Source organism: Cornus florida, unplaced genomic scaffold (assembly GCF_030987335.1).
Source record: "Cornus florida cultivar Cherokee Brave unplaced genomic scaffold, ASM3098733v1 CherokeeBrave_3.0.0_Hap2_Chr09, whole genome shotgun sequence".
Classification (NCBI taxonomy): domain Eukaryota; kingdom Viridiplantae; phylum Streptophyta; class Magnoliopsida; order Cornales; family Cornaceae; genus Cornus; species Cornus florida.
The window spans coordinates 55,542,638-55,558,319 of NW_026775579.1; the positions used below are offsets into that span (position 1 = coordinate 55,542,638).

At 36.3% G+C, this 15,682-nt stretch overlaps 1 protein-coding gene and 1 non-coding gene across 2 annotated transcripts; both read left to right on the forward strand.

The window, feature by feature from the left end:
• The first annotated feature begins 252 nt into the window (after positions 1 to 252).
• On the forward strand, positions 253 to 359 carry LOC132275733 (small nucleolar RNA R71). Its single transcript, XR_009470723.1, has one exon. It is a non-coding gene; the product is annotated as a small nucleolar RNA R71 (small nucleolar RNA).
• Positions 360 to 10,630: 10,271 nt separating this feature from the next.
• LOC132273993 (receptor-like protein EIX2) lies at positions 10,631 to 14,348 on the forward strand. The gene is made up of 2 exons (XM_059775127.1): positions 10,631 to 13,358; positions 14,028 to 14,348. Exon 1 carries the CDS (start codon positions 11,219 to 11,221, stop codon positions 13,340 to 13,342), a length of 2,124 nt encoding a protein of 707 aa, XP_059631110.1. The 5' UTR covers positions 10,631 to 11,218; the 3' UTR covers positions 13,343 to 13,358; positions 14,028 to 14,348.
• Positions 14,349 to 15,682: the final 1,334 nt, after the last annotated feature.

Sequence of the window (15,682 nt, forward strand, 5' to 3'; positions counted from 1 at the left end):
GACTTCATTTCGCTGGCTATTTCATTTGAATGGTCGACTTGATGTAAGCCAACACTCTTCCTAGCTTGTGAATTTCTACCATTCTTGGATGATAGTGTTTAATGCAAAGAATTTTTACTCATGCTCTCATAAAGACGCCACACGTCATCCTCATGCCTATCAATGTATGAGCCACCCATGGAAACATCAACCATACCCTTATAGTTGTCCGATAAGCTCTCAAAGAAATATTGAACTAATTGCCATTTGGGCATGTCATGATGTGGACATTTCCTAAGCAATTCATTGAAGCGTTCTCATGCCTCATGAAACGTTTCTCCATCCCCATGTGAAAATTCTCGAATTAAGGTTCTCATGGCATTGGTCTTTGAAATCAGATAGTACTTCTTCAAGAATTCTTGTTGCATTTCTACCCAAGAAGTGATTGAAAAAGGCCTAAGATTGTTAAACCAATACTTTGCCTTATCTTTTAAGGTGAATGGAAAAAGTTTGAGTCTTAAAACCTCTTCCGGCATGTTTGTATATTTCACGGTAGAGCATACTTCAAGAAATTCATCCAAATGCTTATAAGGTTTTTCACTTGGAAGTTCATGATAGTTAGGAAGCATGTGAATGGTTTGTGGCTTAATTTCATAATGATGTGCTCTAAATGGAGGTAATTGGATGCATGTAGGTGCATTATACTCATTAGGCACATAATGGTCTCTTAAAGCAAGAGGTGGATTAACTACTTGAGGTGCAACATGAACACCTTGGTTTTGAATTCCTTGATTGATGATGGGAGGTTGTGGAGCATACATTGGCCTTAGCATTCCATATGGAACTTGGCCTTGTTGTTGTGGTGGTTGGTGAATGAATGGCCTAGGCATGCCTAATAGTACTTGTATGTTCTCATTGTGCACATTGGGATGAAGGATACCTTGTTGGTCTATGTGACAAAGGTCCTCAACATGATCATTATTATGGTCATCCATTGCTAGATTGGTTCTATTTGAACTTCCTCTTCCCCTAGTATTTCTAACGATGGATTCAAGATGCAAATCAAGAGAGACAAGAGTTGGTCTCAATGAACGACGTCCATGCATGCACAATGCAAAACACAAAGAAACACAAAGAATGACAAACACTATGCCTTCAAAACAATGCAATTAGACTTCTTCCACAAACATTTAATTCATGAAGCTTGAGAGTGTGTGGATTTTAAGGCGAGGACCAAGAGTTTTACATTTATAGAAGCCACTACTACCTTTCACTATAAATATAGCTAGGGCGAGTAGGGATCGTCCCAAGGGATTGTGAGGATCGAACAATGTCGTGGAATCGTTATTAGGGCTAGTAGGTCGGTGATTAAACAATTGGTTGGTTGGTTGATTAGAGAACAACTAAATTAAACTAAGTGATAACAAAAGAATGCAATTAAGAGTAAGTAAGAGAGAGAGAGATCTTGGGGTTTAGAGATCACCACCAAGCAATGCATTTCTATACCATTGACAAGTGATTGATAAGGGCAAATGGTGTGTTGTAATATTGGTGTGTGTGTGTGTTTGGTTGGTTTAACAAGCAAGAATGACCAATTAAGCATGTATTGTCTAAACATCATGTGAAAGGCAAAATATATCTAAGCAATGAAGCATATATTGTCTAAACAATATGTGAAAAGCACAATAGATCAAAATAAGTCATTAATCCTTTCATTAAGCTCACAATCCAAATACAACACAAGGATAGAGATATATGCTACTTGTATTCAAAAGCTTGAATCATCAAATAACAAGCATGGATTGTCCTCCCATTTAACACTACACTACAATTACACTACATCTACACTACTAGCATGAAAATAAACTAGGGGAGAGGCACAATCCATCAAGGAATAAGTATGAACCATCAAGAGAATCACAAGAACATTCCTTTAAGCACTATGTTTTGACAATCTCCAAATCTATAGCATCAATACACATAGACATGCATCAATAACACAAAATCTAGAGATAAGCGCATGAACATCTACTCTAGCATACATAGACATATGGATAGAATGAAATGATCAATTGGAAGCATTAAACAACATAAATTATTTAATAAACAAGATTTATATATATCAAAGTGTCAAAACATCGATTACAACACTAATCCCTCAATAATACACAAGATTAAGATATAAAAAGCATGCTTGGGGCTAACTCTAGCCCCAAGAGGATGTCTAGCCACTCATGGTGATGTTGCTCCAACCCTCAAGGGCTAACTCCATGGTTGAAATCTGCTCCTTGTTGATGAAGAACTCCAATGGTGTCTCTAGCCTCCTCCTCTATGCTTCCTCTCCAAGAGATGATATGATAATGATGTTGGCCCCCTTTTGTAAAAAGCAATCCTTATCCTTATATAGGTAGGTCAAATGACACCCAAAATGAGCTGGGGTCGTGCACACAATATTCCCTAATGATTGGATAAAGGACACCTTTCAATGAGATGGAAATTTAACTTTTTCGCACTGGAGGAAGTTTGATCGATCGAGCCTTGGACTTGGATCGATCGAATTGGTTGAGATCCATCAAACTTAGGCTAGATCGATCCAACTAGTTGAGCTTTTTGGGAAAAGACAAATCCGAGATATTTTGGGAGATATTTATGAGAAAATGACAAAAGTGGTTAGTGGGTGGTACAGCTGTGGAAAGGATCAATCATTTGAATAAGGACAAAAGTGTTCGATCGATCGAAGGGTTGTGTTGGATCGATCGAACTTTTGGACTTTATGCTTTTGGGCCAAGGCTTGGATCTATCTTGAAGTGCTGAGATCGATCATTGTTCGATCGATCGAACCTTGAAGTTGGATCGATCGAACTTTATCGCTTCCTACCTTTGGCTTCATTTGCTTTCTTCTTTCTCCACTTTGCTCATTTCTTTGTTTAATCGCATAATTGCTTCAATTAAGCTCTTACTTGGCTGAGTTAGCTTATTTTCGGGATAAGTGCCTGAAAATGGAAATAATACGAAATCAATCTAAAACGGTAAAGTAAGATAGATAAAGGTACTAGAATGCCTAAGCTTAAGGGGTTTAAATACACACTTTTCAGCGCTCGTCACTCCTATATGAGTGATAAATAAGTGATTCCCATTCCCAAACATAATAGTATCAGTGCCCTTATAAGGTATAAGATTGGTAAGTTTACCTGGATCGCTTATATGATGTCAAGAAGCACCGGTGTCTAAATACCAATCATCATTATGAGAGTTGCTTATCTGCATGGCAGAAAGGGCTTGTGGCATATCTTCTACTTGATAGCTGTTGTCAAATCTATGCAAGCATTTAAGAGCATTGTGTCCACGTATTTTACAAATTTGGCACACAATAATATAGCTTTCTGAACGTCTTTGCTCAATATTTTTGTCTTGTCTTGTGAATTTGCTTTGTCATCAACTTCTCGTTGGTAAGTGGTTTGAGTAAAGCCTTTCCTTTTGATGAGAAGAGTTGACCACCACCTCTCCTGTTTGTGTTGTGATTTCCAATTTTATGAGAAATAAAGGCCATGGTGTGATATGCCGCTTCATCATTATGTCCCTTACTTCTTAGCTCATGACTTTGAAGTAATGGGATCAAATCAGCATAAGACAGAACGAGAAGCTTTAACATAGCAGTAGAGAATGACTCATACTTAGGACCGAGCCCACTTAAATGCTAGAAAACCTTATTCTAATCTGAAACAGGTTTCCCAATAGCATTGAGTTAATCACATACAGCTTGAATTCACAGAGATATTCATTTAGTGAAGAAGATTCTTTCTTTATGTACTGAAGTTTTAGAAGAAGCTCAAATTCCCTGGCTTGTGATGTAATGACCCAGTCATTTTCCTTCCTTTCTTTTTTTCAGAAATTCTTTTTTTCTTCTTTTCTCTATTTCGTCCTTTAGTCATTTTTTCATTTTTCTTTACATAACCTCACTTTTTGTGCTCGGATTTAATTCCAGCTTGGCATACATCCATGATATTTTATTTCCATGATATCTACATTTTTACTTTCGTAGAAAAGCATATTAAATGTTTACTTTTCTTGTAAAGTGTATGAAAGCATGACTTTTTGGTAATTATCCTAAACTTGAGGGGTTTTTGTGTAATTAGATAAAGTAATTATATTTCGTCTTAGGGATCATTTTGTAATTTAATTTGGTAGATATTTCCAAAAAGGACTTGTTTGTAATTTTCAAAAAATGTGACAAGTGTCACATTCCTAAGGTGCCACTTGTTGGTTTTGTGGTGGAACCACTTGGAGGCTTAATCCTTGACATATGAAGGGTGGAGATTCATCCATTTGTTGACTTAGGATTGGACCACTTGTTGGCATAGATGGTTGACAAGTGTAGGTTCAATATTAAGCCTCAGAAGTTTACATAGGATGGTAACAAGTGTAGGACTCACCTTTAGTCTTGCATTAGTATGTGTGTGAGAGGTAGTGTAAGAGCACCTAGTGAGTGGAGAATTCCACCATTTTAACTTAGGATTTTCACATTTAGTTCATGCATCTCTTTCCTCTCAAGAACTTTAACTTAGCCTCCATTGAAAGAAAAGCTTGACCAATAGCTTTGACTTCAATTTTGGTGCCCTTCCACTCACCTAAAACCATTAAACTTGGAATACTTAAGTTTCCTCTCACTCTCCTCTATAAAACCCTTGTTTAATTTTTCATTTTTAAGCTTGGTTGCCTTGGATTATAGAGATTCTATTCTCTTTTGAGGTAGGGGGTGTTATAGTTTATTATTCAAGTCAATTATTATTTTTCATAATGATGTATAAGTTGTATGTAAGATTGTATTAAATTGAGAAACTAATGATTAATTGTAACTTGCATATAACTCATTTTAGACTTGATATATGGCATGGCCATGACTTGATCTTTGTTGTATATTAGTTTGGTATGATTTAAATGAACTTTTAAATTTAGAGAATTAATGAATTTAAATTGATTTAAATTCTACTTAATTGTACCATGCTTAAATTCCATTTTTGACTTGATATATGACATGTCCATGAGTTACTTCTTGTCATATATTTAATTGGAATCCTTTGCACAACTCTTTAAATCTAGAGAAATTACTTAATTAGTTTAATTAATTTCTATCTTATTGTTCTAATGATTTAGTCATTCAATTCATGGAACTTGTTGTGTTTTATCACATATCATGATTTGTTGCTCTACTTGTTGATTTTGGAAACTTGGGATATTATCAAGAACTTGACTAGGCTAGGACTTGGTTCTAGTACGGGAGATAGAAAGCTCCCTACATTATAGTGCACACTAGGGGAAGGTACCCATGGGTTAATAGCCCTAAAGTGATCCCAAGAGTACGGTTTTAATCCAGGCAATATCCAAGTATCCACTTTGGTTTGATTTCGCATTTAAATTCCAAGTTGTTAACTTTGTGAATTTACATCTCATTGTGCTATGTTGAAAGTTTTAATGTCACTTTAATAGCATGGATTAAATTGTATTGAATTGCAAACCTTGTATTAAGATAAACATATGCATTCCCTACGAGTAAACTTGTTTACTCACCCCAAAGTTACCGGGTGTTTTTTAGGTAAAGAAGTTATATTGTGGGATGCACAACAATCTTAGACTTGCTACACTACTTGGAGTATTTTTTCTATGTTAGAATATGCACTTGTTAGCATATCGCACTTCATCTTGGTTATTATGTCAAAATGTGTATTTGTTATTCAAACTATGTAATGTGCACTTAAGTGCACCTTTTGATACTATATGGCTGTGTGTGTAATGATGCCAAGGGCCAAACATGTTTACTTTAACACTTGTATTCATTTGGTGCAATAGTTTGTGTTAAAAGCATATTTTAACCAACCTTGGAGGTTTAACATATGAGATCCTTATAATTAACATATATAAGGCCATAAGTGGTTGTAATACATTCATTTGGTCATTTCAAGGTTGTTGGCATGTTCACATACTCAAACATCTCATTGAAAATCAGTTTTAAACTTTCATTTTTAAACCAAATCATCATAGGATTCAAAGCATGGGTTGAACCTTAACACCTTTGGCATATAGCAGGCCTTATAGCAGCTTTTCGAGGTATTTCGGTATTAGATTTGTCTTTGCACAGTAATTCATCATTCTAATAGCCAATTCTACTGTTCAAGGCCTATTTCGGTCGACCGAACCTTTATTTCGGTCTACCGAAACAACCAGCACTTAGATGCAAGTTTTCAGCACATTTTTTGGTCATTTCGGTTGACCGAAACTCCATTTCGGTCGACCTAAATAGCTTTCATATGCACAGCCTCCAGATTTTGTTTCAGCATTGATCTTCCAACTTCAAATGGTCATAACTTTTTCGTTTGTAATCTAAATGGGGTGATTCTTGAGCCTAAACTCAAGGATTTTGAGTCAAATTTCCAATGGTTTCAATCCCATTCTCAGATTCCAAACACAGTGAGAGATATGTATGTTTTAGTGAAGTAGTGTTAGTTTTCACTTAAATCGGGAAAGTGTATTTTGTGGGAATTCTTACCCAAAGTTCTTAGAACCTTTTGGAATGTTAGGAAATGATTAGATTAGGTTGTATTCACCTTGTTTTACTTATTTAGAGTCAATTTTCTCCTTCTAATTGTGAATTGACCATTTTGCCATTGTTTGACGGATTTAGCCCGTTTTAATTCTAGTTTCCCCTTTTGCTCTCTTTAGCTTCCATGACCACATGGAATGTCACATTTGTGTCTTAGAGATGATTTATATCTCAAAGGACTATGGTTTCATCTTTTGCTTCCGCATCTGGATCCGTTAACAGGTTAATCCTCGGTTCATCACTAACGTATCGGGATGAATAAAACTCGGGTCACGACATGTGAATCTTGGGAGTAGGCATTGGCTAAAGCTTTCTAGACATCTGTAGATGTTTTAACACCAACAGCCAGTCCTAGAACCTCTTCTATGAGTGTAGATGTGATCTAGGCTTTAACCAGCCAGTCAGTTCTTGTCCACGCAGCGAAAAGAGGATTAAAAACCCTTTTGCTTTCATCTTCTGTCAAAATTTCATGATCTGGATGCTAGATTTTTTCGGTGATGAAACCAAGTAGGTCTTGACTTTTAATCAAAGACAGTACTTGTGTTTCCCATAACAGATAGTGTAACGACCCGAACCAGGGGTCTGAATCGCTAACCGAGTCCTTATCCAAATCCGATGACACATTAGGGGTAAAATGGTCATTTTATAATATATAAGAATAATCTGTCCTTAAACTAGTCAAATGGAGTTTTAAAACAATCATCCTAGTCATTTCATGACATTCGAAGAGGTTCTACGATCATTGGTCATAATTGTCCAATAGTGCCCCTACTCGGTTTAGGGGAGATCCCAACACTGTCTCATAAAATAACCATATCTCTCAACATGAATGAAATTTGAAAATAAGATTGGTATCATTGGAAAACGGACTCAAAATCGTTGAAAATGGACTCAAGAATGACCCTATTTGAGTTCGGAACGAAGACGTTATGACCGCACAAATTAGGTGATCCAAGTTGACAAACTGTCAAGGCAAAATGAACCATTGGGGGACCTGAACCAGTTCAACATAGGTAGTGTGCCCTAAATGTGAACCAAATGCACCCCTTAAACCAGTTCAATAGGCTGAACCGGTTCCAAATGACCAGAACCCTGAAAAATGCCCAAAAAAGCCTAAAACTGAGAACTTGTGCACATAGGCACCCCTTTTGTCCCTTGGTGACCTTATTCAAAGTTCAAACCTATCCCAAATCATACATTTGACAGTGAAAATAACATTACTAGGTATCTTTACATTCAAATGAAACAGTAAATGAGTCCATTATAACATCTAAAGTTAAACAAGTCCGTAATACATCAAAATATGGGCTTAAGACCTTACATGGATATCGAAATCACAATGAGATCGACCACGAGATACATGAGGATGGTCTCAGAACCATTTCCAACCATGAAATAGATACAAAATATCACTTATCACAATTTACAACAAAAGGTAATATACACATTGATCTAAAAAAAAATCCAAGTCCCTTGCAACCCGACTAAACTTATGGTGCCTTGTCGTCCATCACTTCCTTTCCGTGTCTTGAAAAAAATATATAATATAATTGGGATGAGCCAACCGTTCAGTAAGAGGTGTCTAAGACACACCTTTTAATGACCCTGTGAATCCACACTGAGCATAGGACAAAAAGAAATACGGGATCATGCCATAGGGAATATCACAACAACAACAACCACAACAAATATACGTACAGATCGTCTAATTAAAAAATACACAATGTATGCCAATGGAGTGTAATGTCAAGCCAATGTCTCTCCCCATTTCCAAAATAATTCCATTTCACCGTTCCAAACCGTTAGTGCAATCCGACCTATGGTGACTCCAAGACGTCACGAGAGGAGGATTACCTAGTTATCCCCGACTACATGGCAACTCCAAGGCATCGTTTCTAGCCTAGGTAGCTCAATCACGCTAGGGTTTCTCCCTAGTCGCCTCTAGACCACACTAACGCCACGGACCACTAGACAACTCCTAGGTACCCAGGTTTTCACAAACACTTGTCAAAAACATTTTTCGCCAAAACAAATTTCATTTGCTTATAAAACAAACTTTTTCCCTTTTATTCCCAATGAAATGTATGGATGCCTCATGCCACAATCAACCATGACAATATATATAATTTTCCATAATTTGTAATCAACCACAACAATATATATAGCATGCTTTAAAAAAATTACAAGGAGAACACATCATGCTTTCATACAATATAATTCCAACACATCAAACATACAAGGTATGCAAAGTCATCATTTTAGACATACATCTTCACAATATAACAATTAACAAATAATTTAATCATGTTTACATCATAGAGATCATGAGCCTAGAAAATTAACACAATCCATGCACATAATATAACAATTATGGAGGATAAAATTCACTAAGTTCAAAGAGATCATGGATTATAACACATCTACCTCAAGAAATGAAGAAAATCCTCAAAGAGAACCCCAAATTTGAAAATCCCTAGGATGGCCAAATCAAAATTTGCTTCGATTAAAACGTCGTCCTCAACGAGCTCATCAACTTTGCCTTCTATGGCAAAATTGCATTCTAGGTGTAAAAAGAGAGATCTAGCTTTGAATTTGTGAAGAAAAAGAAAAAAGAACTAAGAAGAGAGAGAGAGAGAGAGAGTGAGAGAGCGCTTCTATGTGAGAGACTGAGAGAATCTGTGCAATGGCCTTAAGGCCATTATAATTAAAAAATACCAGTGGGCCCCACAATTGTAATAAAATCATCTTTTAATAGCATTATATATAAATATATATAGTAATCACTTTACCACCACACAAATAATCATACAATTAGGTAAATATGCATAAAATAATGATGTGTGAAATGCAATAAACCCGAAACACAGTTCTCGTGCTCAACAACTCTGGTAACGGGTCTAAGCTAGGACCTCAAGGCCCGAAAAATGAAAAAATGCCGCGAAATGGCAACCAATACATTTTCAAGAGTTCTGAACTCAAGGAAATGCCCCAACCAACTCTCAAACACATCCGACACACTCTACGGTGTCCGGCATGCAAAACGAGACACGACGGAAATAACCGTGAAAAAATAGAAAAATCACAGAAATGGAAAATGGGAAAAATCAGAAACATTACAAATAGTTTGTAGATGTCAACTTAAGAGAAACAAAATTAACAACATTCAAAATTGATGGGTAGGGTTATAAAGCCATTGGAGAAGAAGAGGAAAAGAAAGAAAAAATAACCCTTTTATGCGACAGCTATTGCTCTGATACTATAAAGAAGAATAGCTTTGAGAGAAGAAAGGAGAGGAAAATGGTTTTTAGAAATAAATGGATTTCTTGTATATCGATCAATAATGGTGATGATACACTTATATACATATTACGAGTCAAAATTATACAAAAGGAAAGGTGATATGGTAGCAATATTTAGAAGAGGAAATCAAGGTGAAGATTCAAGATTGATTGTTTCCTTGTGTGTCCAAATTGCTAACTCATTAGGTAGGTGCACTAATAATGCCTTGAATCTTTCTCATATCTCGTGCATCAATATTGCATTGAATTACTCCTTCCATATCTCTATTTTTAAGAGGATTGGATCTCTACTGTCGTAAGACTCTTGTACATGAGTTAAATTTGGTGCTTCTATAACAAATACACTAGAAAAGAGATTTAAAAAGTCTTTAGCACAGTTAATGCTGTGTCAGATTTGCTGAGAAATGAACTGCATGAGGTACAGTAAATTCACTAATGATCAATTTCCATGTACATATCTTTTTGAAAAATTTGGCTTACTAAATCTCCGTACTTAGATTTTATGTAAGAAACTGTGAAAATGTGAAGTGAGACGAAACTCCCACTCAAGACCGCGGGAGACCAGTACATTAGACAATTAGGGTTACTAAAAATCTCCGTACTTTGATTTTCTGTAACAAACTGTAAAAGATGTAAAGTGAGGCTGGTGAGATGAAACTTCCATTGGTTTTCCAACACAAGTTGAGAAAAGCCTTGGTAGCAAAAAAAGTTGGAAAAGTAGTTCTGCCTGAAGAAACTAGCACAAGTTTGTGCTTATAAATACTAGCTCGAATCTGCACTTCTAACTCATTCACCAACATTTTTCAATCACTTCCATAAACGAAGCCATGAGAAAACCAATTACAAGTGTTCTTGTGATGTTATCTGCCCTTTTTTTCATTGAAGGGCTTGGTGTTCAGCTGCAATACAAGCGAGAATCAAACATAAGCTGCGATGAGAGCGAACTAAAAGCTCTTATCAAAATGAAAGAATCGCCCATTGATGATTCAAACCGCTTGTCATCGTGGGTTGGAGAAGACTGTGTACCTGGAAGGGGGTGGGTTGCAGCAAGAGGACAGGCAAAGTCGTGAAGCTTGATCTGCGAAATCCATTTTCTGTTGATTTTGTTAGATATTTTTACGGTGTTGGCGGTGTCATCGATTATCCAGAGAATTACTACAGAGCCTGCTTGGAAGGTAAAATAAATCATTCTATACTCGAATTGAAGCATTTGCAATACATAGACTTGAGCAATAATGACTTTTCAGGAACCCTAATTTCAGAACTACTCTTTGATTCCCTTAATAACCTGAGATATGTTAACCTCTCTTTTAGTAGTCTTGATGGTTCACTCCCAAGTGAGATGGTCAATATGACACAGCTTAATGTCCTCGATCTCCGTGATAATTTTTTATTTGGTAAAATACCACTAACCATAAGGAATCTTAGCAGCTTGCTAATCCTTGATTTGTCGCATAACCAATTTAGTGGCGAGGTTCCGATTTTCCTAGAAAATAAATCTGATTTGCTCCTGAATAGTTTAAAGTACCTGCGTCTTGAAAGCAATATGTTTAGTGGTTTGCTGCCAGAGAACTTGGGGGAATTTCGGAATCGAAAGCACCTTCTTCTTGCTGACAACTTGTTTTGTGGTCCAATCCCGACGTCAATTGGACAACTCTCAAAACTAGAAAGGTTGGATTTGTCTTCAACTTCATTAGATGGTAAGGTATCTGAACTCCACTTTGTCAACCTCACTAGGTTAAATGAGTTGTCCTTGTCTTCAAACCAGTTGGTTTTGGATGTCAGTCCCCATTGGGTTCCTCCATTTCAACTTCAAACTCTTGACTTGGGCAACTGCAAATTAGGACCCCAGTTTCCTCCCTGGCTTCAAACGCAGAGACATGTTGACAAGTTAGTGATGTCTAATACAAGCATCTCAGATACCATCCCTGATTGGTTTGAGAATCTGTACTCTCATATCAACTGGCTGGATATATCCCATAACCAGATCACCGGTAGACTGCCAAAATTTCAAGAATCTAACGGTTCTCAAAGGTTCTTTTTTTTGAATTCCAATAAATTTGAAGGCATATTAATGCCGATTCCTTCTGGGATTGTCATTTTAGATCTCTCCAACAACTTACTTTCTGGGCGTATTTCTGTCATCATAAATAATGCGACAATGAGATTGGAAATTATTGCTCTCTCGAATAACAATTTGAATGGAGGCATTCCGGTGTATTTGTGCAAGATAAAGGCTTTGAAAGCAATTATTTTCTCAAAAAATCAGTTGTTGGGAAAACTTCCCTCACGCATTGGGGACTTGCATCAACGGGAGGTCATTGATCTGATGTATAACAATCTACATGGTGAAATCCCAACTTCTTTGGGTTCTCTAAGAAACCTCAACTCGTTACACTTGAACAACAAGAAGTTTGAAGGGAAGATATTTTTTTCTCTACAGAATATGACATACCTTGAAACACTAGATCTAAGTGAAAATGAATTCATTGGTATTCTCCCTCCTTGGATAGGGGAAAACCTATCCAATCTAAAATTTCTCAATCTTCAATCAAAGAAGTTTTATGGTGATCTTTCTCCACAACTTTGTCACCTCTTAGCTCTTCAACTGTTAAACTTGGCACATAATGACATAACTGGAAATATTCCGAGGTGTTTTGGCAATTTTAGTGCCATGAATGTGGAAGAGGAATTTGTCTCATTTTGTGGACATATTGGGAAGGTGGTAGGGGAATTTGATATTTCATTTCATATTAGTCCTACTGATAATATAGATTACAAAGATTCCATTTCTTTGTATATGAAAGGAAGGAAACTTGAATACACCAAAACACTCCCATTTGTCATATCCATAGACCTTTCAAACAATCACATAACTGGAGAGATTCCGGGAGGCTTGATGGATCTTGTTGGGTTGCAGAATTTGAATATATCCGGAAATTATCTAAATGGAAGGATTCCCAAGAGGATTGGCAATTTGAAAAACTTGGAATCTCTCGATTTGTCCAGAAACAAACTTTCTGGTTCAATCCCTCAAAGCCTGTTAGCTTTGAATTTTCTAAGCTTTTTAAACTTGTCATCCAACAACTTGTCCGGGATAATACCAACAGGAAGTCAACTTCAGATGCTCAATGATCCATCATCAATCTATGGTGGCAACAGTGAACTCTGTGGACCACAAATCTCTAAGCCTTGTTCCGGTGATACATCATCTGATACATTATCTGATGGTCATGAACATGTTGGTGAGACTGAAGATGGAGATGAGTCTGAACTTTTGTGGTTCTATGGTAGCATTGGACCTGGTTTTCTGGTTGGCTTCTTGGGAGTTTGTGGCATTTTGCATTTCAAGAAGTCTTGGAGGTATGCCTACTTTCAGTTTGTGGAGAACACCTACAACAATGCAGTTGCTGTGAAGGTAGCTTGGGTGCAAAGAAAGTTCCGCAAGGATAAAATTGCAGGATAAATTTCTCTCTAAAATGGTCAGTCTCTCTCTCCATCCCCCAACACACACATACAGATATCTATCTCCTTGCATGTGAATATACACAGTGTTCTTCGTTTTCTTGTCCTTACTCGTTGTCTATTCGAAACTTTTGAGATATTCTCTTATTGCAAATTGGAAATGAAAATTAATTACTGTATAACAATATTCTCAAGCATAATGCTTGGCCTATGCATGATTTACTCAATTATAATCAGAACATCAAGAACATATAACCATTCAATCTTTAGCATCATGTGGTAATAACAATTAATTTATTTCCTCCCTGTGAAATTTATTTATTTATTTATTTTTTTCTAGTTGGTATTCACACACACTGCCTTCACGGAGGGTTGAACCCTTGACATCCCTTTGGAAAGTAGGAGCCTTATACCGCTAGGTCATAGGCGTGTTGGTATTTCCTCCCTATGTTAGCTTCAAAGTTTTTTTTATTTTGAACTGCCTATGATGTAACTTGTTCAAAATCTTACTGCGAAATGAAACTAACCAAGTAGGAAGTAGTATCAACTATAAGATATCAAATATTGTAGATGTGTTTCCTTTAGTCATCTATGGTAATATCTACTGACATTTTTGGTACCTTCTTTTTTGTTCTCTTCATCGTAAGGATTCAAATTCAGTTTTCATTTTCTTTTTTCGCCACAAGGTTTAAACTCAGTTGGAGCAGAGGAGATTCAGGTGTAAGGTGGCAGAGCTAGCAGTAGCAGTGGGTTTCCATAAGCTGTCAATCGAGAAGGATCACTACAATAAACTTCAGAAAATAAAGTTAGACCTTGATTTTTTTTTTTTTGTTTTTTTGTTTTGGTTAAAGTATTGCAAGTATGTTGTGCTTGTTAGAGTTTGAGTACTAGTATTTCCTTCCATTTCATGACTTTCTGGTTGCCATTTCCCTTTGTTAAAGTCAGAATCCTTTTGCTTTGAGTGTGATTTTGTTCTTGCTTTTTAAACTAATGTTATGTTTGGTTCACATGAATATATATATATATATGGAACAGAAACTTTCCATCTGTTCCGCTTAAATTGACTTCGTGTACGTGGGCTGTCTGTCTTTGTTTGCATCTTAGGCTTCTGCCTTGATGTTCTATCTCCTGGGAACTTATTTGGAAATCATCCCTCTGTTCTGCTTCACATAACTTTGGATATTTCTGAGAGCTTTTTCTTTGGTGTCAGAGTATCATTTATTGGAAATTTGTCCAGAGCAAAGTGGAAATCATTTAGCTCTTCCTTAGAAGCTAGAACCATGCTTGAAATTAATATCGCCAAATTCTTTGGACCGTATACTTCTCAAAGGCTGATTTAGTAGTTCAAGTTTTCTTAGTCCTTGAAACATTTATGTGCTTCTAAAATATGAGCTCCACACATTTAAAGAACTATAATGGGATTAGCCTGGGATTTCTGTTTATCATAGAAGAGTGATGGAAAGTGTAGAACTTGATAAATATTGTATTTATCTTTCACACTTGTTATGTAGCTCTTGGTTGGTTGGTTATATATATATATATATATAAACTCTCTGTAATTTGTGTGTCGTGATAACCTTGATTTTAGCTGAACCACATAAATTTGTTATTTTTTTTAATGTCTTGTTTTATTATTATGTTAATTTTTGCAACATGAGCTGCATTGCATCTTCTATGGCATTTCAAGTGAAAATTTATATCTTAAAACAGGACCAATAAAGAAAACAGGGACTTCACCATGTTTCATAGAATGCAATCTTTTATAGGCTTTAGTAGTATGACACAGCTTTTAACATCATTTACTGCCAGTTTCTTATCTGACCCAAGAAGACTGGTTTGTCATCAAAATGCTAAATGAACTTTAAATCGACTATTCAAATTCAAGGGGAAATTCAAATCAGTGTTTTTTCTATTTGAGTTTGACCATGTCAGTCCAGCCAAATTCTAACCTAGGGATACTTAGGCATGAAATGTGGTGTTGGCGCAGCCAGTTAATCGTAGCTAATCAAAAGACTCTTGTAACATTTCCGATTTTCTGCATTTTTTTTATTTATTTTTTATTTTTTCCTTTTTTTCCGGAATGGAATGTTGTCGCCACAAGGGCATTTCCGTCTTTTCACGTTTTGCGTACGGGATTGTGGTTGGATCTAATTGCATTTTGTGTATTTTAATTTATATGATTATGTAGTGTTTACTTAGTGGTGCATGTATTTTAATGTGTAGTGCAAATTGAAATGAAAAGAAAAAGGGAAAAGAAAAGAAATTGGTGGGACTCACCATTAACCACAAAGTGGTCTAGAGACCACAATTATGCATTCTCATTCCTCTCTCCTGTAACTGT

Excerpts from the sequence above, each read along its gene's own strand:
- LOC132273993 (XM_059775127.1), top strand. The coding sequence starts at position 11,219 with ATGGTCAATATGACACAGCTTAATGTCCTCGATCTCCGTGATAATTTT.